This window comes from Raphanus sativus, chromosome 1 (assembly GCF_000801105.2).
Source record: "Raphanus sativus cultivar WK10039 chromosome 1, ASM80110v3, whole genome shotgun sequence".
Classification (NCBI taxonomy): domain Eukaryota; kingdom Viridiplantae; phylum Streptophyta; class Magnoliopsida; order Brassicales; family Brassicaceae; genus Raphanus; species Raphanus sativus.
In genome coordinates, this window is record NC_079511.1 from 8,715,453 (window position 1) to 8,730,141 (window position 14,689).

Here is a 14,689-nt window from a genome sequence, read left to right on the forward strand (position 1 = left end):
TATTTAATAGGATAAAGTAGAAAACATAGTTGACGATTCTAATGTGTAAAGTTAACGGATACGTTGATTCATATTGTGGTTGCAGTTAGTCTCGAGCCGTTAACCGAGTCTCTAAGTCAAGGGAAGGATGTGAATTTCTTCATATTCTTGAAGTGAAAGCGTAGCTTGCAGTGATTCTTCATGTCATTGATATGGCAGCTTTCCGAGTGGTTGGAGATTCCGCACGTTTCTTCTGAATATGTTTGTGATGATGTGATCCTGCGTAGTGATTTATTGTTGTTACTCAACTGACAATTCTTCCCTTCATTCTTTCGTATGGCTACCATTAAAACACCATAAATTAAAGTTGCAGTTTCGTAAAAACTGCCCGTTGAATCCTTTTGTAAGTGAATACAGAACATTAGGTTCAAAACTTTTAGCAGATAAACAAATCTAGTTGAAGAACATCAGACACAACATGATCGACCTAGTTTTGAGTATTTTTCAGAAATTTACCAACAGTTGCCATAGTGACAACAGAAAAGTACATAGAAGTGGTGGACAGGTCTAGAGATCGATCTCTCTAAACTGAATCTCTCAGTTTCAAGCTTCCAATCCAAGTGTACCCTTCTTGAGAAGCAGGTAGCGTGGTCGCAAAGTAATAGAAGATACAATTAGCGGTGTGAGTGCAATAGAGCTTGACGAATATAAGCTTGACGATTCTTGTGAAAAGGTAATTGATTAGTATGTCTTTCTCCATTTTGTGGAAAAACAGGATGACTCTTCGAACTCGATATAGCCTTATCAAAAATATGTATCTCACTTCTTCTTTTCCACCTGTTGCCTGTTTTCAAATACTTTATAGTTTTAAACTTTCTCGTTTGATTTACGAAGCAAAATCAAAGAATAATAATAAAAATGTTTACCTTGCAGATGATATCCGATGGAGCTGCTATCTCTGTAAGCCATTGGTAGCACAAATCCAACATTGCGATTTGTTATCTACATTGAAAACTTCTCATAGAAACATCAAGTCCTCAAACATACTCCTGTTACACACACGATCACATTCCTGCTAGAACCAAATCACATTTCACAAAGCCTACTCAAGACAGGTAAAAGTAAGAACTCTTTTTTTTTGGGGAGATGATCCAAGACTAAGAAAATTAATACAGTTTCAAAGTCTGAGAACTCAGATCATGGAGAACTCAGATCCCAAAACAAAACAGTTGCAAAGTCTGAGAATGCAGGAACTGACCCTTGAACCAGTGTAGACTGTTGAGATGAACAACTGAAAAAAATCAGAAAATGAGGAAACAAATAGACTGTTCAGATGAACAAATGGTAAAAATAAATACTGACAATGAGATTCAAACGGGACGAAAGGGGAAGCTAATACTAAGGAGTGCGAGGTTTCATAAATGTAAAGAGATAGAAATGGAAAAAAATGAGGAATCTAATTAGGAAAGACAACTATATGTAATTACAAAAGGATTGAGACAGGGAAAAAAAGGGAAAATTAAAGGAGAATAATATTAGGGAAAAAGTGACTCACTTGTTCATCAATCAATAATATCTCGAGGCTGATCAGTTTTCCCCCTTTGGTGATGTTTTTGGCCTCCCAGAACCTCAGCAGACGGCTCTCAGATTAGCAAGAACAGTGTGTGAATTCGCCATCGGAATCGTTTGATCGAAATTTCCTTGTTTTCAAATATAGTGTGAGATCGACTGCGCATGGTAGAAAGTCTGATATTTATAGTTGGAGATCCAGGCGGTTTCAGTGGAAACGAAGAGGCTGATAGCAATCTTAAAGAAAGGAGTTGATTACACAGGGGAAAATCTCAGAATTAATGCTGGATTATAGGAGTTGTGAGACGTTTTTGTTTTGTATGTGAAGAGGCCACCATAGTCGACGGCGAAGAAGAACGAAGAAAAAAAAATATAAAAAAAATAAAAAGAACTAAGAACCCAAATAAAACAATGGGCCACAAACGATGAAGTATGCGTGGGCCTCAGCAGGCTCCAACTTTAATTAAAGTTATACAAATGGGTTAACTTCAAATGATAAATACACAAATCCGCGTGCATTACACATAACCGACGAAGAAGAGGAGAGTGAGCAGGACGCGTAACACAGACGATCCAAAATGGTTGCGACACGTGTCGCAAAATGCCCCAGCCTCCAAAAGCAATGTGGATACATTGAGAAGCCAGAGAAATCTGTTTTATATATATAGATTTCAGTAACTCTATTATAGAGTTGGATTTGCTTTATATAAAGTGAAAATCAACATTACTTTATAATTCACTTTATTTATAGAGTAACTCTATTATAAAGTGAACAATTGAAGCAAATCTAACTCTATAATAGAATTACTCTATTTTAGAGTAAAATATATAATGGATTTTTGTGTACCATTAGAAATGTCCTAAGCATGGAAATGAAGAGTTCTTTGAATATCTTAACCAAATTAGCAAATAATGTGGTCAATAAACATAAATTAACCTACCAATAATCAGCACCAATCTTAACTTTCATGGTTTGAACCTAAGCTCTTTACCTTAATTCAATGTTATGTAAACCAGTACGCTAAAGATATTTTAGTGAAATCAGACTGATATCTGTACATAATATTGGAGGGTCGGATTGTTGTCGACACCATCCATAAGGAATAGTGTGGCTTTTTTTTGAAACACAAAATAGTGTGGCTTTAAAGAAAACAATTATGAAGAAGAACATATAGAACAAAATTAACAGAAGAGACAAATAAATGGACTCTCCTTTTTATATAACGCGATTAAAAATATATATGCAGAAAAATGTCGGCTTCAAACCCTACAAAGCTCCCACGGCATCTATGTTTCCCTCACACCACGCTCCTCTCTCGCTCATGTCTCTTTCTTTTATACGCACCCTGTGGATGATCTTATAAGTATACTAGTAGTATTTTCATGCTTGCGTATCGATACATGAATTCGTACCTTGTGCATGTTTGAATAATAACTCATTTCAACCAACATACGGTCATTATTGGTCCTACTCCGCTCGACTCGAACTATATCCAATAGAGTTACAATGGATGGCTATGTAATGGATTTTTTGGTTGCGACTGATAACGTTAAGAAGTTACAAAATATTAGAAAGAAATGAAAATAATACAATAATAAAGCTTGTAAAAGACTATTCAGTTTTTCTTTTCTGTGACTTCATGTTGTAGCTAATTTGACCCAAAAAAAAATTGCCCATTCATTTTGATTTTCTGGTAGTTCGGTATATATTTGTTTTCGTTCCTCAAGTGTGCGCAATGCAGATGAGGGCATTCGTTTGATGGCCTTTAGATGGCATAGGACATGGTTATAATAGGGTACATGGGGCTATATCGATGTGTTAATAGAATTTCTAACCGCACTCAAAAACTCACTCTAAACTCTATTTTGCAGTAAAATTATTTTCAACTCCATTTCAAAACTTATTCAAAAATAGAGTAACATACATAATTACTTTCAAATATGGAGTAAACCAATTAATTACTCCAAAATAAAGTTAAACTTTTTATTTATAAAATGGTTTTCCACATTAATTTTTTTAAAAACAAAATATTATTATAAATAAATAATATTATTTTACTGTATATTATAAAATTTAATGTTAATATTTCTTAATTATATAAATAGCTATCTAATGAACTATTTTATGCAACAAAATATATATAATATAAAACATAAAACATAAAGATCTTTAATGAATAATTAAACTAATTTTAATAGATAATTTAAGTTGATGTATTATTGCGTTTAAATTATGTAATGTAATTTCTCATGTAATAAATATTTCTTTTTTAAATATTGTCGAATAATTTTATTTATATAATAAAATTTTAGTTCTGACTAATATTGTATTTAATAGGAATATTACAAACCGAAATTGATTGTTTTGCAAATAGTATAAATGAAAGATAATACTATTAATTTTAAAATAAATATATTAAAAGTATTATATTTTGGAGCAGAAAATTAAATAATACATTAGAGCAAAACTCAACTCTATTTTAAAATAGAAAATAGAGCAATATGTTGAATGTGCATTATAACGTATGATTGTTCTTCTCCCCTGCTGCAGATTATTATGATTTATTTATTTGCCTTTTTCTTGTTGGCATGCATTATTACGCATTCTCAATGTAATAATAGAAGCCTTCCTTTCTGGTGCACAAGAAAAAAAAGAAGCCTGCCTTTCTTGGTCTTTTTTTTTTTTTGAAAAAGAGCATTCTATTGGTTCCTTTTTCTTCCTTTTAAAAATCTTACGCTTTTACATACTTTTTAATCATACAGAACTATATAATATTCACATGCTACAAGATTTTTGTTTGTGAATTTTCATTTCTTAGGATCCCACATTTATTAATTATTATTCATAAGAAGTTAAAATAGTAGTATAAAGGAAACATGACTAGTTCAGTTAAATGCCAAATACTAGTGTTTAAGTTGGAAGCTATATTCCTGACATTATCTTGCTTTTTTTTTTTTTTGCTTTCTCTAATAAACTTTAGATTTACCAGTGATTTTGAAACATTCCTTGTATTTTTTTATGATCAGTAGTCATGTAATGTTGCTATTATGTTTTATATACATGTTATATGAAATGTAGTAAATCATAAACAGAAAGAAGATTCTCCTATTGAAAATTAAGGTGGGTCAATATCCGTTATTTTTTTGTGCAGCAAGGTGAGTCAATATCCATAGATTGACTAAACCTGAATCTACAATGTTAATAGATTCTGTAATAAGACCCGGTGGTCCATAACTGTATTGCTCTACACTTATACGTACCAATAGCTTATTAGAGACGTCGCGTCGCTCCCATTATTTGGCTTTACTTTTATGATTTTGGGGTCCATGTATATTCCAATTGGGACTTTTTAGTGTCAAACATACTCAATTTATTTGTGATCTATGGATTGAATAGTTCGAGTCGATAGATATAGCTTAGTCTTATTGATTCAAATAATATCATTTGTTTGTTGCTGTCAAAAAAAAAAAAAAATAATATCATTTGTTTTGAATTATATAATTAGATGTAGTGAAAAAAGACACGATCAGGAAGGTAAAATATGATTTGTAGTGAGTTATGGTCTGGGCTAGTAGTTAATAGTTATGGACCCTATGGTAGTAAAACATGAAAACCATACACTTTTTTTTAGTGTTTCTATATAGAAGCATTACGGATTTACTGTTTTTTCTGATCAAAGCAGATTTACTGTTTCTATAAAAAGAATTGCAGCTTTAAAATAGAAGTGCCAGAAAACATGCGGCATAATTACACTCCTATCGCTTGTAATTTTTTGTTCTACAGCCTATAGTTTTCTCTCTGAGCTGTATGATCAATATCATACTGTTAATTTTTCTTTTCTTCCCCCAACGATCATATTGTTGAAATTACCTTTTTTTACTGAATATACAATCAAATGAAGCCGTGAAAATTTGATCAACAAACTAATGTGAGTATTAGGTATGGACGGTATGGTGGTTTTTAGCAACTCGTGGTCGTATCTCTGAGTGACACGTTTGCATAATCGACGGTTAGGAGAGATCCAAGGAAAGTTTAGAGAGGACGCAGTGTGTATTACGAAGCCGTTGAACGGCGTGCAAGAGCGCGTGCGACTCGATTCTTGCGTCTTAAATATTGACCGTCCGATTAAAATCATCGATGTCTATAGATGCGTGCGGGAAGCCACATGCCGTAATAAGAGTTCTGTGAACATCACGTGTCGTCTTAGGATTGGATTATATTTCTAACTCCGTTTGTGATAGTTTATTTGGAAGGCAAATAAGACAATTTAACCTTTTATATATTGGTAATGACAATAATAAACGAGTTTATTTATGGAGCCTTTAGTTAGTGTAGTGGTAGTTTTTAATTAAATAGTCAAACTTCAGACTATTAGTTTAAATGACACAAATCTTAATTAACCCAAAACAGTTATTTGGGACCTTTACTTTACTCATATTTTTATCGGAACTAGCTCAATCTTTTTACTTTTATTCTTATCGATTGTAAGAAAAGAAAAACGATATGAGAAAATGGAGTAAAGTCTTATTTCTAACAAATTGTGAATTAGAGTTTGAACGGTTATAAATGATAATCACGAAGATGGCATGATATTATAGTTGGAGTGTGTTACTTGGCGAAAGAATCAATTAGAATTTTCATAAATTTAGAACGTGACGTTGCCTTTTTTCTCCAAGCATTATCTGGTTATTTTGTATCATTCTTCCATGTTTGCAAGCTCACATATTCGTGATATGCGTATGCACATTCATCGTATATAGTTATTTGGCATGAGAAGAAATAACTCGTTATCATATCTGAGACATAGAACATACTACGTATTAAGTATTAACTATAGTTTTTTTTTTTGAAACTGAAGTATTAACTATAGTTTTGTAAAAAGAAAACTATAGTTTTGTAAAAAGAAAACTATAGTTTTGTTCTAATTTTGGTATTTGTTCACTAATGAATTATCGTTCCATCCACTGCGTTTGTTTTATTTCCAATTTAGTATTTTCGTTGTATCCATTTTTTACATTAGTTGTTCCACTACCACGTTTGTTAGATGTGAAATGAAACACTGCATATTACACCAATATGGCAGTATAGTTTTCAACGATAGAATTAAAGTGAATCTAAAATTAGGAATCGATCTGGCTTTTAGCCTCGGCAGGAGTGAGTGAAAGCGAGGTAAGGTAAGGATGTGAACTTGAAACGCATAAACGGCGCCGTGTAGGTCCAAATATAATTCGACAACAATATAATATAACACGTGTCGAAGTTACGTTAACGTAAGCCTCTGTTTCCCTCTTACTCAACCATTGATTTGCCGTCCACTTCACGCGTGCCGAGCGGTCAAAAATTTTCAGACGCAAAATGCATCAAATGTTGCTTTTCACTTTTCTTTCTCACCTTTTTGTTCTTCTTCATTTTTTCTTTTGACCAAATTTGTTCTTCTTCATTTCTAATGTTTTATTTTACAAGTTTTCGCTCAATAATAACTCATATGATGGGTTCTCAAATGGATTAAATAAAAGCTCCAACGTTACATTATTTTTATGTAAAAACATATGAGAGGTTTTTTTCAGTGATATATCATTTTCGGAAAAAATGAGAAAATGAATAATAATACATTAAATTCAGTGAAATAACATTCACAATCTTATTTTTATGTTAAAATTGTTTATTTACTAATTGATTTTTAAATTTGTACATAGTATTATTTTTATCTCAAAAATATTAAATACATATATTTTATTCCTTTATAATATTATTAATTGTTTTATTAACATGATCACAAATTCATATAAACCATTATAAATTATATTATAAACTAAATTTATGAACCACGATGCGTTGGTCCAATGGGTAAAATGATTCCGGCTAAGATTAGCGCCATATTGATTTTATTTGTACTGGTCATCTAGCAGCGTCTTTGATATTAGGATAACACATATTTGTATGCAATGTCTTGTTTTGAATCTAAATAGCTTTTTAGATCTTCACAATTATTAAAAATAAATATATGTATATATTTATTAAAATAAAAATTATTAACAGATAAAATTTCTAACTTTTTTAAAAAAATGTATTATTAAAATTTATTTATAAGTATTGATAAAAGAATATTTGAGTATTCTCTTTTTTTTTTTTGAAAAAATGTTAAATTTATTCAAGAAAAAAACCTTTTGTACAATGAATGCAACTTGAGGCTGATGATTTGAGTGTTCTTAAATATTAAAAAACAGAAAACCATGTTTCCATACATCTTCTATCTAACCGAGAACCATGTTTCCATGGTCTTGGTGTGCTTCTTGACTCCCATGAGCCGCAGGCTGGATATGCGATTCTTCATGGCTTTGTCCACGCTTTTGATCAGAGTTGCAGGGCTGTTTGGGTTTTCACCATGCCTTCTCCCATTTCTTTCTTTCCATATAGCAGCAAGTGTCGCCTGGAAAACATATCTAAGCAGAAACAAGTGAGTAGAGTTCAAGGTCCGATCTGTTAAGAGCCGGAGGATCTCTTCCCAGTCGTTTGTATAGTGCGGAGCCAGTAGCTTGAGTGTGAGATTTTTCCAAACTTCTTCTGAGAATCTGCATTGGTAGAACAGGTGATTACGAGTCTCAAGCGGATCGTGACAGAGACTGCAGGCAGCTTGCGCAGCCGTATTCCAAGCTAATAACCTCTATCCTGTGGGGAGTCTGTTCTGAGCTGCAACCCAAGCCATAAATGAATAACGAGGAGTGCTGTAGGGGAACCAGATTCCTTTATGCCAGTCGACCTTTGCTTGCTCAACACGGAGAAGCTTCCATGTTGCTTTGGAACTAAACTCTGCTCTGTAGTTACTCTCCCCTGCTTTCCACAATCTGACATCCTCTGTTTGACTCACTCCTCGCTGACGTAGAGTAGTGATTTCTTTTTCAATGGTATTGAAAATTTCTTGTCGATGTCTTCGAATGCGGTGGTGTTTCAGAACCTTCTCCACTGTGTCGTTAAGCTTGATGCCCATATTTGAGTATTCTCTTTTAAAAAGAAAATGTTAAGGATAACTAGAGCAAAATTGAAACTCACTTTGAATTTTATTTTGAGTTTGCATCCATTTGAAAGAAAACATGTGAGTAACAATTGGAAATATTCTACAATTGTGATCAATAATTTGCGTAAGAAGTTGTTTGGCCAACAATAATCCTTTCTCGATTGGGTTGTTATGCCAAATGATACAAATTTAAAGAGAACATGGTAAATTTACTCAAGATGATATCTACATGGCGCAAAAAAAACGTTTACTTTTAGCACAAAAGAAAAACTTTTTCTTGCTTAAGAGATTTGCTAGTTGTTAAATAACCTCCACAAGTTCAGAAACTTATGCTAAAACTTTGAGTAAAGCAGGGTAACAATAGGGTTTGGAAAACCTATGGAATGACGAAATTCCACCTAATCAGAACGTGCGAAAAGCTACCTTTATCGGGTTTATAGTTTGGAATATGTCATAGGCGCAATGTGGTACCCTGATATTAATATACCCCTAAGACGTCGTTTATGATTATATCACAATATATAGAAAGTGAAATTTGTTTCATATGATTCATATCATCAAAACGTTTACATTAACTTAACTACAGAATGGTGGTATAATGGTAAACGAACTTTGAAATTGTTAAACAGTTTAAGTTTGAAGGTACACCCCACTACACTTCACATTGTGATCATGCGAATATAAACTTATTTTATGGTCTATATTTTTTTGTTTAATCTATCTTACAGATTTGGGATACTCCAAGATGAAAAGTAAAATCGTTTTATATGAATCATAAAACGAAAACGACAATATTATACAATAACTTAACCACACGGTGGTGGTATAGTAGTACGCCAATTTTGAGATTGTTAAGCAGCTTGGTTTGAGGGTACCCCACTACATTTTATTTTATGATCACACGGATATAGATTTATTTTACAGTCTATTTGAATAACTAGAACGAGAGTCTATTCGTAGACTGGACCATCTATTTTAAAGATTAACTAGATTCGGATCTGCGCTTTGCAAGCGAGGTAATTTTTCGTTTTGAATATTTATTTAGTGATATACTATAAATTTTAATATTGTTTCTCTTCCAAATGACTTATATATAATTACTTTTATAGATATATTGAATTATGATGTTGTTGTATTTTTTAATTTAGAAAATTTTGATTTTTGGGACAAACTTTCAGTGTTGTATACTTTTTGTTGATATAGATCTGTTTGATTTAAATTGTTTGAACTTATATACTTATTTTTTCAAAAAAAATTGACTAATTTATTTATTGGAAGTATAGAATTTGAAGTGATGAGAATAGAGTAAACAATTAAGAAAATAATAAATCTATTTGATTTATATTTAGTTATAGATTAGATTATAATGTAACATTATAAGATTACTTTCAATTTGTTTTATATCTTAGAGAAATATATAATATAGAAACACATTTTAATTGCTATGAATTATTTAAGAAAATATATAACTTATAAATAAAAAAAGGAAATTAGATTATATTAGGGCCGGAATTTTTTTAAAATTATGCCCATTTACTCAAAACTATAGAGTAAAAATCAGCCCATTAGGACTCTGAAAGCCCAAATGAGAATGTTATTCTAGGAAGATCATACGTTTCTAACGTGTCTCTTTCTAAACCAAACAACTTTCTTATCTTCGCTTCTTGTCGGTTTCAGCCGATTTCGAAGTCGTCGTTGTCGAAAATTCTAACCAAATCGGATGAAATTGATACAAATCGAAAATCAGAACCGTTCACTCCTTTGCTAAACTCGATCTACATGCTGTTTAAGGTTTGTATTTTTTTGTTTTAACTTTCATGGTTATCGATGTTTTTTTCTTTTTTGATGCAAAAGATCAATATATTCTTATCTAATAATCTATATTACTTTGCATGTTGTCAAGATCTATGAAGAAGAACAACAGCAGTGATGATTATATTCTTCAAAAGAAGTCGGTAGATCCTGGATTTATTTTCCAGATCTGCAACCAAAAAAAGTTTTCTGGATTTTTCGTCACCCTATGTTTATGCGGAGATAAGTTGTTTTTTTTATAAATACTTTCACGATTCTGATTCTATATAATCCATATATTGAAAACAATTTAATTTGATATGAATACGGTTGAATATCCAGAATAAAAGCTGAAGCCGGGTAGAATATTGATCGGGGGAAATCAAAAGCAACGTAGAAGACAACTCCGACATAGCAAGTAGAAAGTTAAGTGCGACTCTCAAATATTAATTACATAAGTTCGTATAAATAGAGTTCTTATTTATTCACTTATTTTCTCTGTTGCTTGATTTCGGATTTATATAATTTGTTCAGATTATGTTAAGCCATTAGTAATCAAACTTATCTTTTGTTAGGTGGTTGGTAAGGTTCTATATGAGAGCAATCGAATAGTTACAACATCGAGCAGAGACATTCGTAGTTCATGTGAAGATAAGTACATGCTTTGGCTTTTTTTATAAATAGTTTAACGCTTCTAATAATTTATATGAAGGGAATCTCTTGAAAATACATGATATTTGATATGAATACCATTGAATTATTTTTGCAGAGGTTAAGAAAGATTGAATATAGAAAGACATAAGGCGAGGAAAATACAGACCATATACAGCAATCAGAAAGTTAAGTGTGACTATCAGCTATTTAAAAACTATAATGTTTTTATAAATGTGATTCTTCTTTATTCTTCTTTATTCTTTAAGCTAATAAAATAAGTTCATATTAATTAATTTGGTTTTCAAATAATCTCAGAATTGTACTACATTGTAGTCTTTATCGTAAACTTATTTATCTTCTGTTTCTAATGAGATTTATTAAAATCTGTTCAGGTTAAGTTATAGAAGTTAGTAAGCTGATCGGTTCGGAAGGAAAGCTCTGCTCATACACTGAAAAGATGAAACTGGAAGAGCTCAAAACAAAACAATTCCACGGTTGAAAAGGTTAGTACTCTGTAGTCCCATAGACGAATCATTAAATTGAAATAGTGAGTAGAAACGGTAGGCTGTTTAGGATAGAACTGGAAAAGTTATAATAGATTTGATATACTGCTTAGTCATGTCTGGATTATCTGAATTGACTGAATTGAGTGCATTTAGTTAAGTTATTTAGGTTGACTGAATTGCTTTAAAAATGCGGAAACCCTGTACAAACAAAATGTATATCCACTTTTAATATATATTGTTGATCAAATACATGTGAGGTCTGACAACAAAACTCTATTAGGAATATAGAATCATATACAGTCAGTTTGTGCGTAGTAGATTGAATAAAAAACTTATAGGGAGAATTTATCATGTCAAAAACACGCATGAAATCCTTTCAAAAATTCTATCTGAATTGAAAAAAAAAACATTCACCAGTTACTACTGGTAAAAACTACACAACCTAAAGACAATACAAATGTGTCTGAAATAAAATAAAACACCAAACATCTGTTTCACTCAACAAACTAAAACAAAACTCTGGTTTACAGATTATCATAAACTTCTTTGAAAACAACATTAGTAGTCTTCTTTTGCGGCTTATCTTCTTCATCAACAATCAAAACTTTCAAACCTTGTTTAGAAGTAACTCTTGAAATAGCAACATAGAGCTGTCCATGAGAAAATACTGGCCTAGGAAGGAATAGTCCAATTTGAAATAGTGATTGACCTTGACTCTTGTTGATGGTTATTGCAAAAGCAACAGCTAGGGGCAATTGTCTTCTACGCATTTTGAAAGGAAGTCTTTTATCTGTAGGAGTGATCAACAATCTAGGAATGTAGACATCTTCACCAACCTTGTCACTGGTTAAGACTGTAGCTCGCACCATAAAATCCATAACTTCTGTAATTTGCAATCTTGTCCCATTCATTAAACCTTCGTTAGGATTAATGTTCCTAAGCAACATAACAGGACAACCAACTTTCAATCTCAGACTATGATTTGGTAGACCAGACACTTTAATACTGTTTAGGAAGTCCGAACTTAGGGCCTCATTATTGACAGAACCAGTATCAGATGGATCTATACTGTCACATGAGATATAAATCATTTCTTCACCTGATACAAAAAAAAGATTTACTAAACAGATTGAGTAATTTTATAATTTATAAACTCAAATAAGTAAATGAATATAAAGTAAATTTCTCACCATCAAGTTTAAATAACATATGATCGTTAATCATATTTACATCCTCATTTGTACTTATGGCTCAATATCGCCATTTTGTACTTATGGCTTGTAGCTCGGTACTTACCGGCTGATGCGGTTAATGAGAAATTCTCAACGAACCTCCATTGTCCAAGCTGAAGCCTCTTTACAAGAGGAAAGAACACTTTCTTACAGGTTCAATGAATCTTAACTCCCTACATTCACAGTTGATATAAAGATAGATATAAGTCACAGATATTAAACTTTCATAAAAATAAAGTTATATATAACAGTACCGTCTTATCAGCGAGAATGAAGTTAAGAGAGTCTCCAGCAGAATAATTTGAAGGCTGTGTCCATGAATGCAGGACTTTAACCTCAACCATCCAAGATGTTTTGAAAGGTTTGACATCATTGAGAAGGGTGATCGTCGATTCTGAGGTAATCATAGCCATAGGAGGGAAAGTGTTTTTAAGTTGAGGATGTAGAAATTATAGGTTGAGCATGGTCTATTTATATAGGATGAGTAAACATTTAGGTATAATATGGCGAGGATATTTCGAGTTCTGTTTTTGCGATAGATAATATATTCTAATTACCTATTTTAAGAATAAATAGCATATATGAGTGTGAGTATATCGTGAGGATATACTCTTTACATTATTTTATGCGATTAAAACTTCATTTAGATTTGAATATATTTTTAGGAGGTGTCTAGAAAGTTAGGATATGGAATCTTAAGTTGGTTAGATAGTAAGTTCTGTAAAATGGAAGTCGGAATTCTAGGAATAATATCTCTCTTTATAAAAATGAATTAAGTTGTTAGTGTAATCTTGTTTGCACTGCAAGAATGTAATAGAGTATTTAAGTAAGTTCGGAATTATAGGAAAAGGGAATTAAGTTGTTAGAGGTGGTCTTGTTTGCAAGGCAAGTTAGTTAAGATTTGATTTATATATTGTTAATGAGGTCAGAATATTCTTTTATACCTGATTTGAATCGGGTTAATAAACATGTGTTATCAATTAACCGACCGAAGCTAATAGACTACTTTTTGCATTTTATAAAGAACTATAGATTGAAGTGTATGAGTAATGCTGAACAAAAAATAAAATTAGATTTCAATATGTGAACAGGTTGTGATCTGAGAATAAGATTTAACGACCATGTAGTGTTCCATAATAGTGAATCAGTGTTTTTTATTACTCTTGTTAAATTACATGGTCTCCTATGTGCAGATTGGAATATAACTAAGAAGATCGATCATATGTGCAGATTACATTAGTGTAGATTGCATTAGTGCTGGTATAAAGCCCAATCGTAGTTTGTGTATGTTCTCTATTATTCACATGTAAAATTTATAACACACTGGTTATGATTAAAATTTATAACACACCGGTTATGATAAATCGTGATTAGTGTATGTTCGTTTATAAGGATCTGGTTTAATTTAAAACAGATCCGGTTCATCCGAGATGCAATGGGAAAGACTAAATAAATGTATGTTATAAGATCTGTACATATATCCTTGTAGCCAAACACACTTAAATAGCCAAACAGTTACTATTCTAGAGCAAGTCCAAAATTTAAGTGACAAAATTTATAAATAGATATATTTTAGGATTTTGTTTTAATAGATTAGATCTGAGGTTCTCCAAAGATCTCAGATACTCCAAGATTAAAAAAAAAAAACAATAACTACATGTCTACTGCATCAGAAGAAAAAAAAAGTCAAATTAAAGATGGTATAGTGGCTAAAACGTCTAAAGATGTGTAAGCACTTTTTACCAAAAAAAAAAAAGATGTGTAGCGCACACATTATTGATAATACGCAGAATTACATACAATTACACATGTTTCCTGAGTATTTATATTAATGAGACAAAGTATGTTGATACATGACACATCAAGATATTCCAATTTCAATGCTCATGCAAGAAATACACTAGGGGCCTTACCATTTACCTTTTTCTTACATTCTATGCCA

At 31.7% G+C, this 14,689-nt stretch overlaps 1 protein-coding gene and 1 long non-coding RNA gene across 3 annotated transcripts; both read right to left on the reverse strand.

Moving 5' to 3' along the window:
* On the reverse strand, nt 1-2,144 carry LOC130508098 (uncharacterized). 2 transcript variants are annotated; one of them, XR_008942733.1, is made up of 3 exons: nt 906-2,127; nt 496-823; nt 1-258 (listed from the first exon to the last, which is right to left on the reverse strand). It is a non-coding gene; the product is annotated as an uncharacterized LOC130508098 (long non-coding RNA). The 2 variants fall into 2 exon arrangements; XR_008942729.1 differs by lacking the exon at nt 1-258 and having other exon boundaries at nt 277-823; nt 906-1,270; nt 1,535-2,144.
* Nucleotides 2,145-8,213: 6,069 nt separating this feature from the next.
* LOC108844591 (uncharacterized) lies at nt 8,214-8,537 on the reverse strand. The gene has a single exon (XM_056989452.1). It carries the CDS (start codon nt 8,535-8,537, stop codon nt 8,214-8,216), a length of 324 nt encoding a protein of 107 aa, XP_056845432.1.
* Between the last annotated feature and the right edge of the window lie 6,152 nt (nt 8,538-14,689).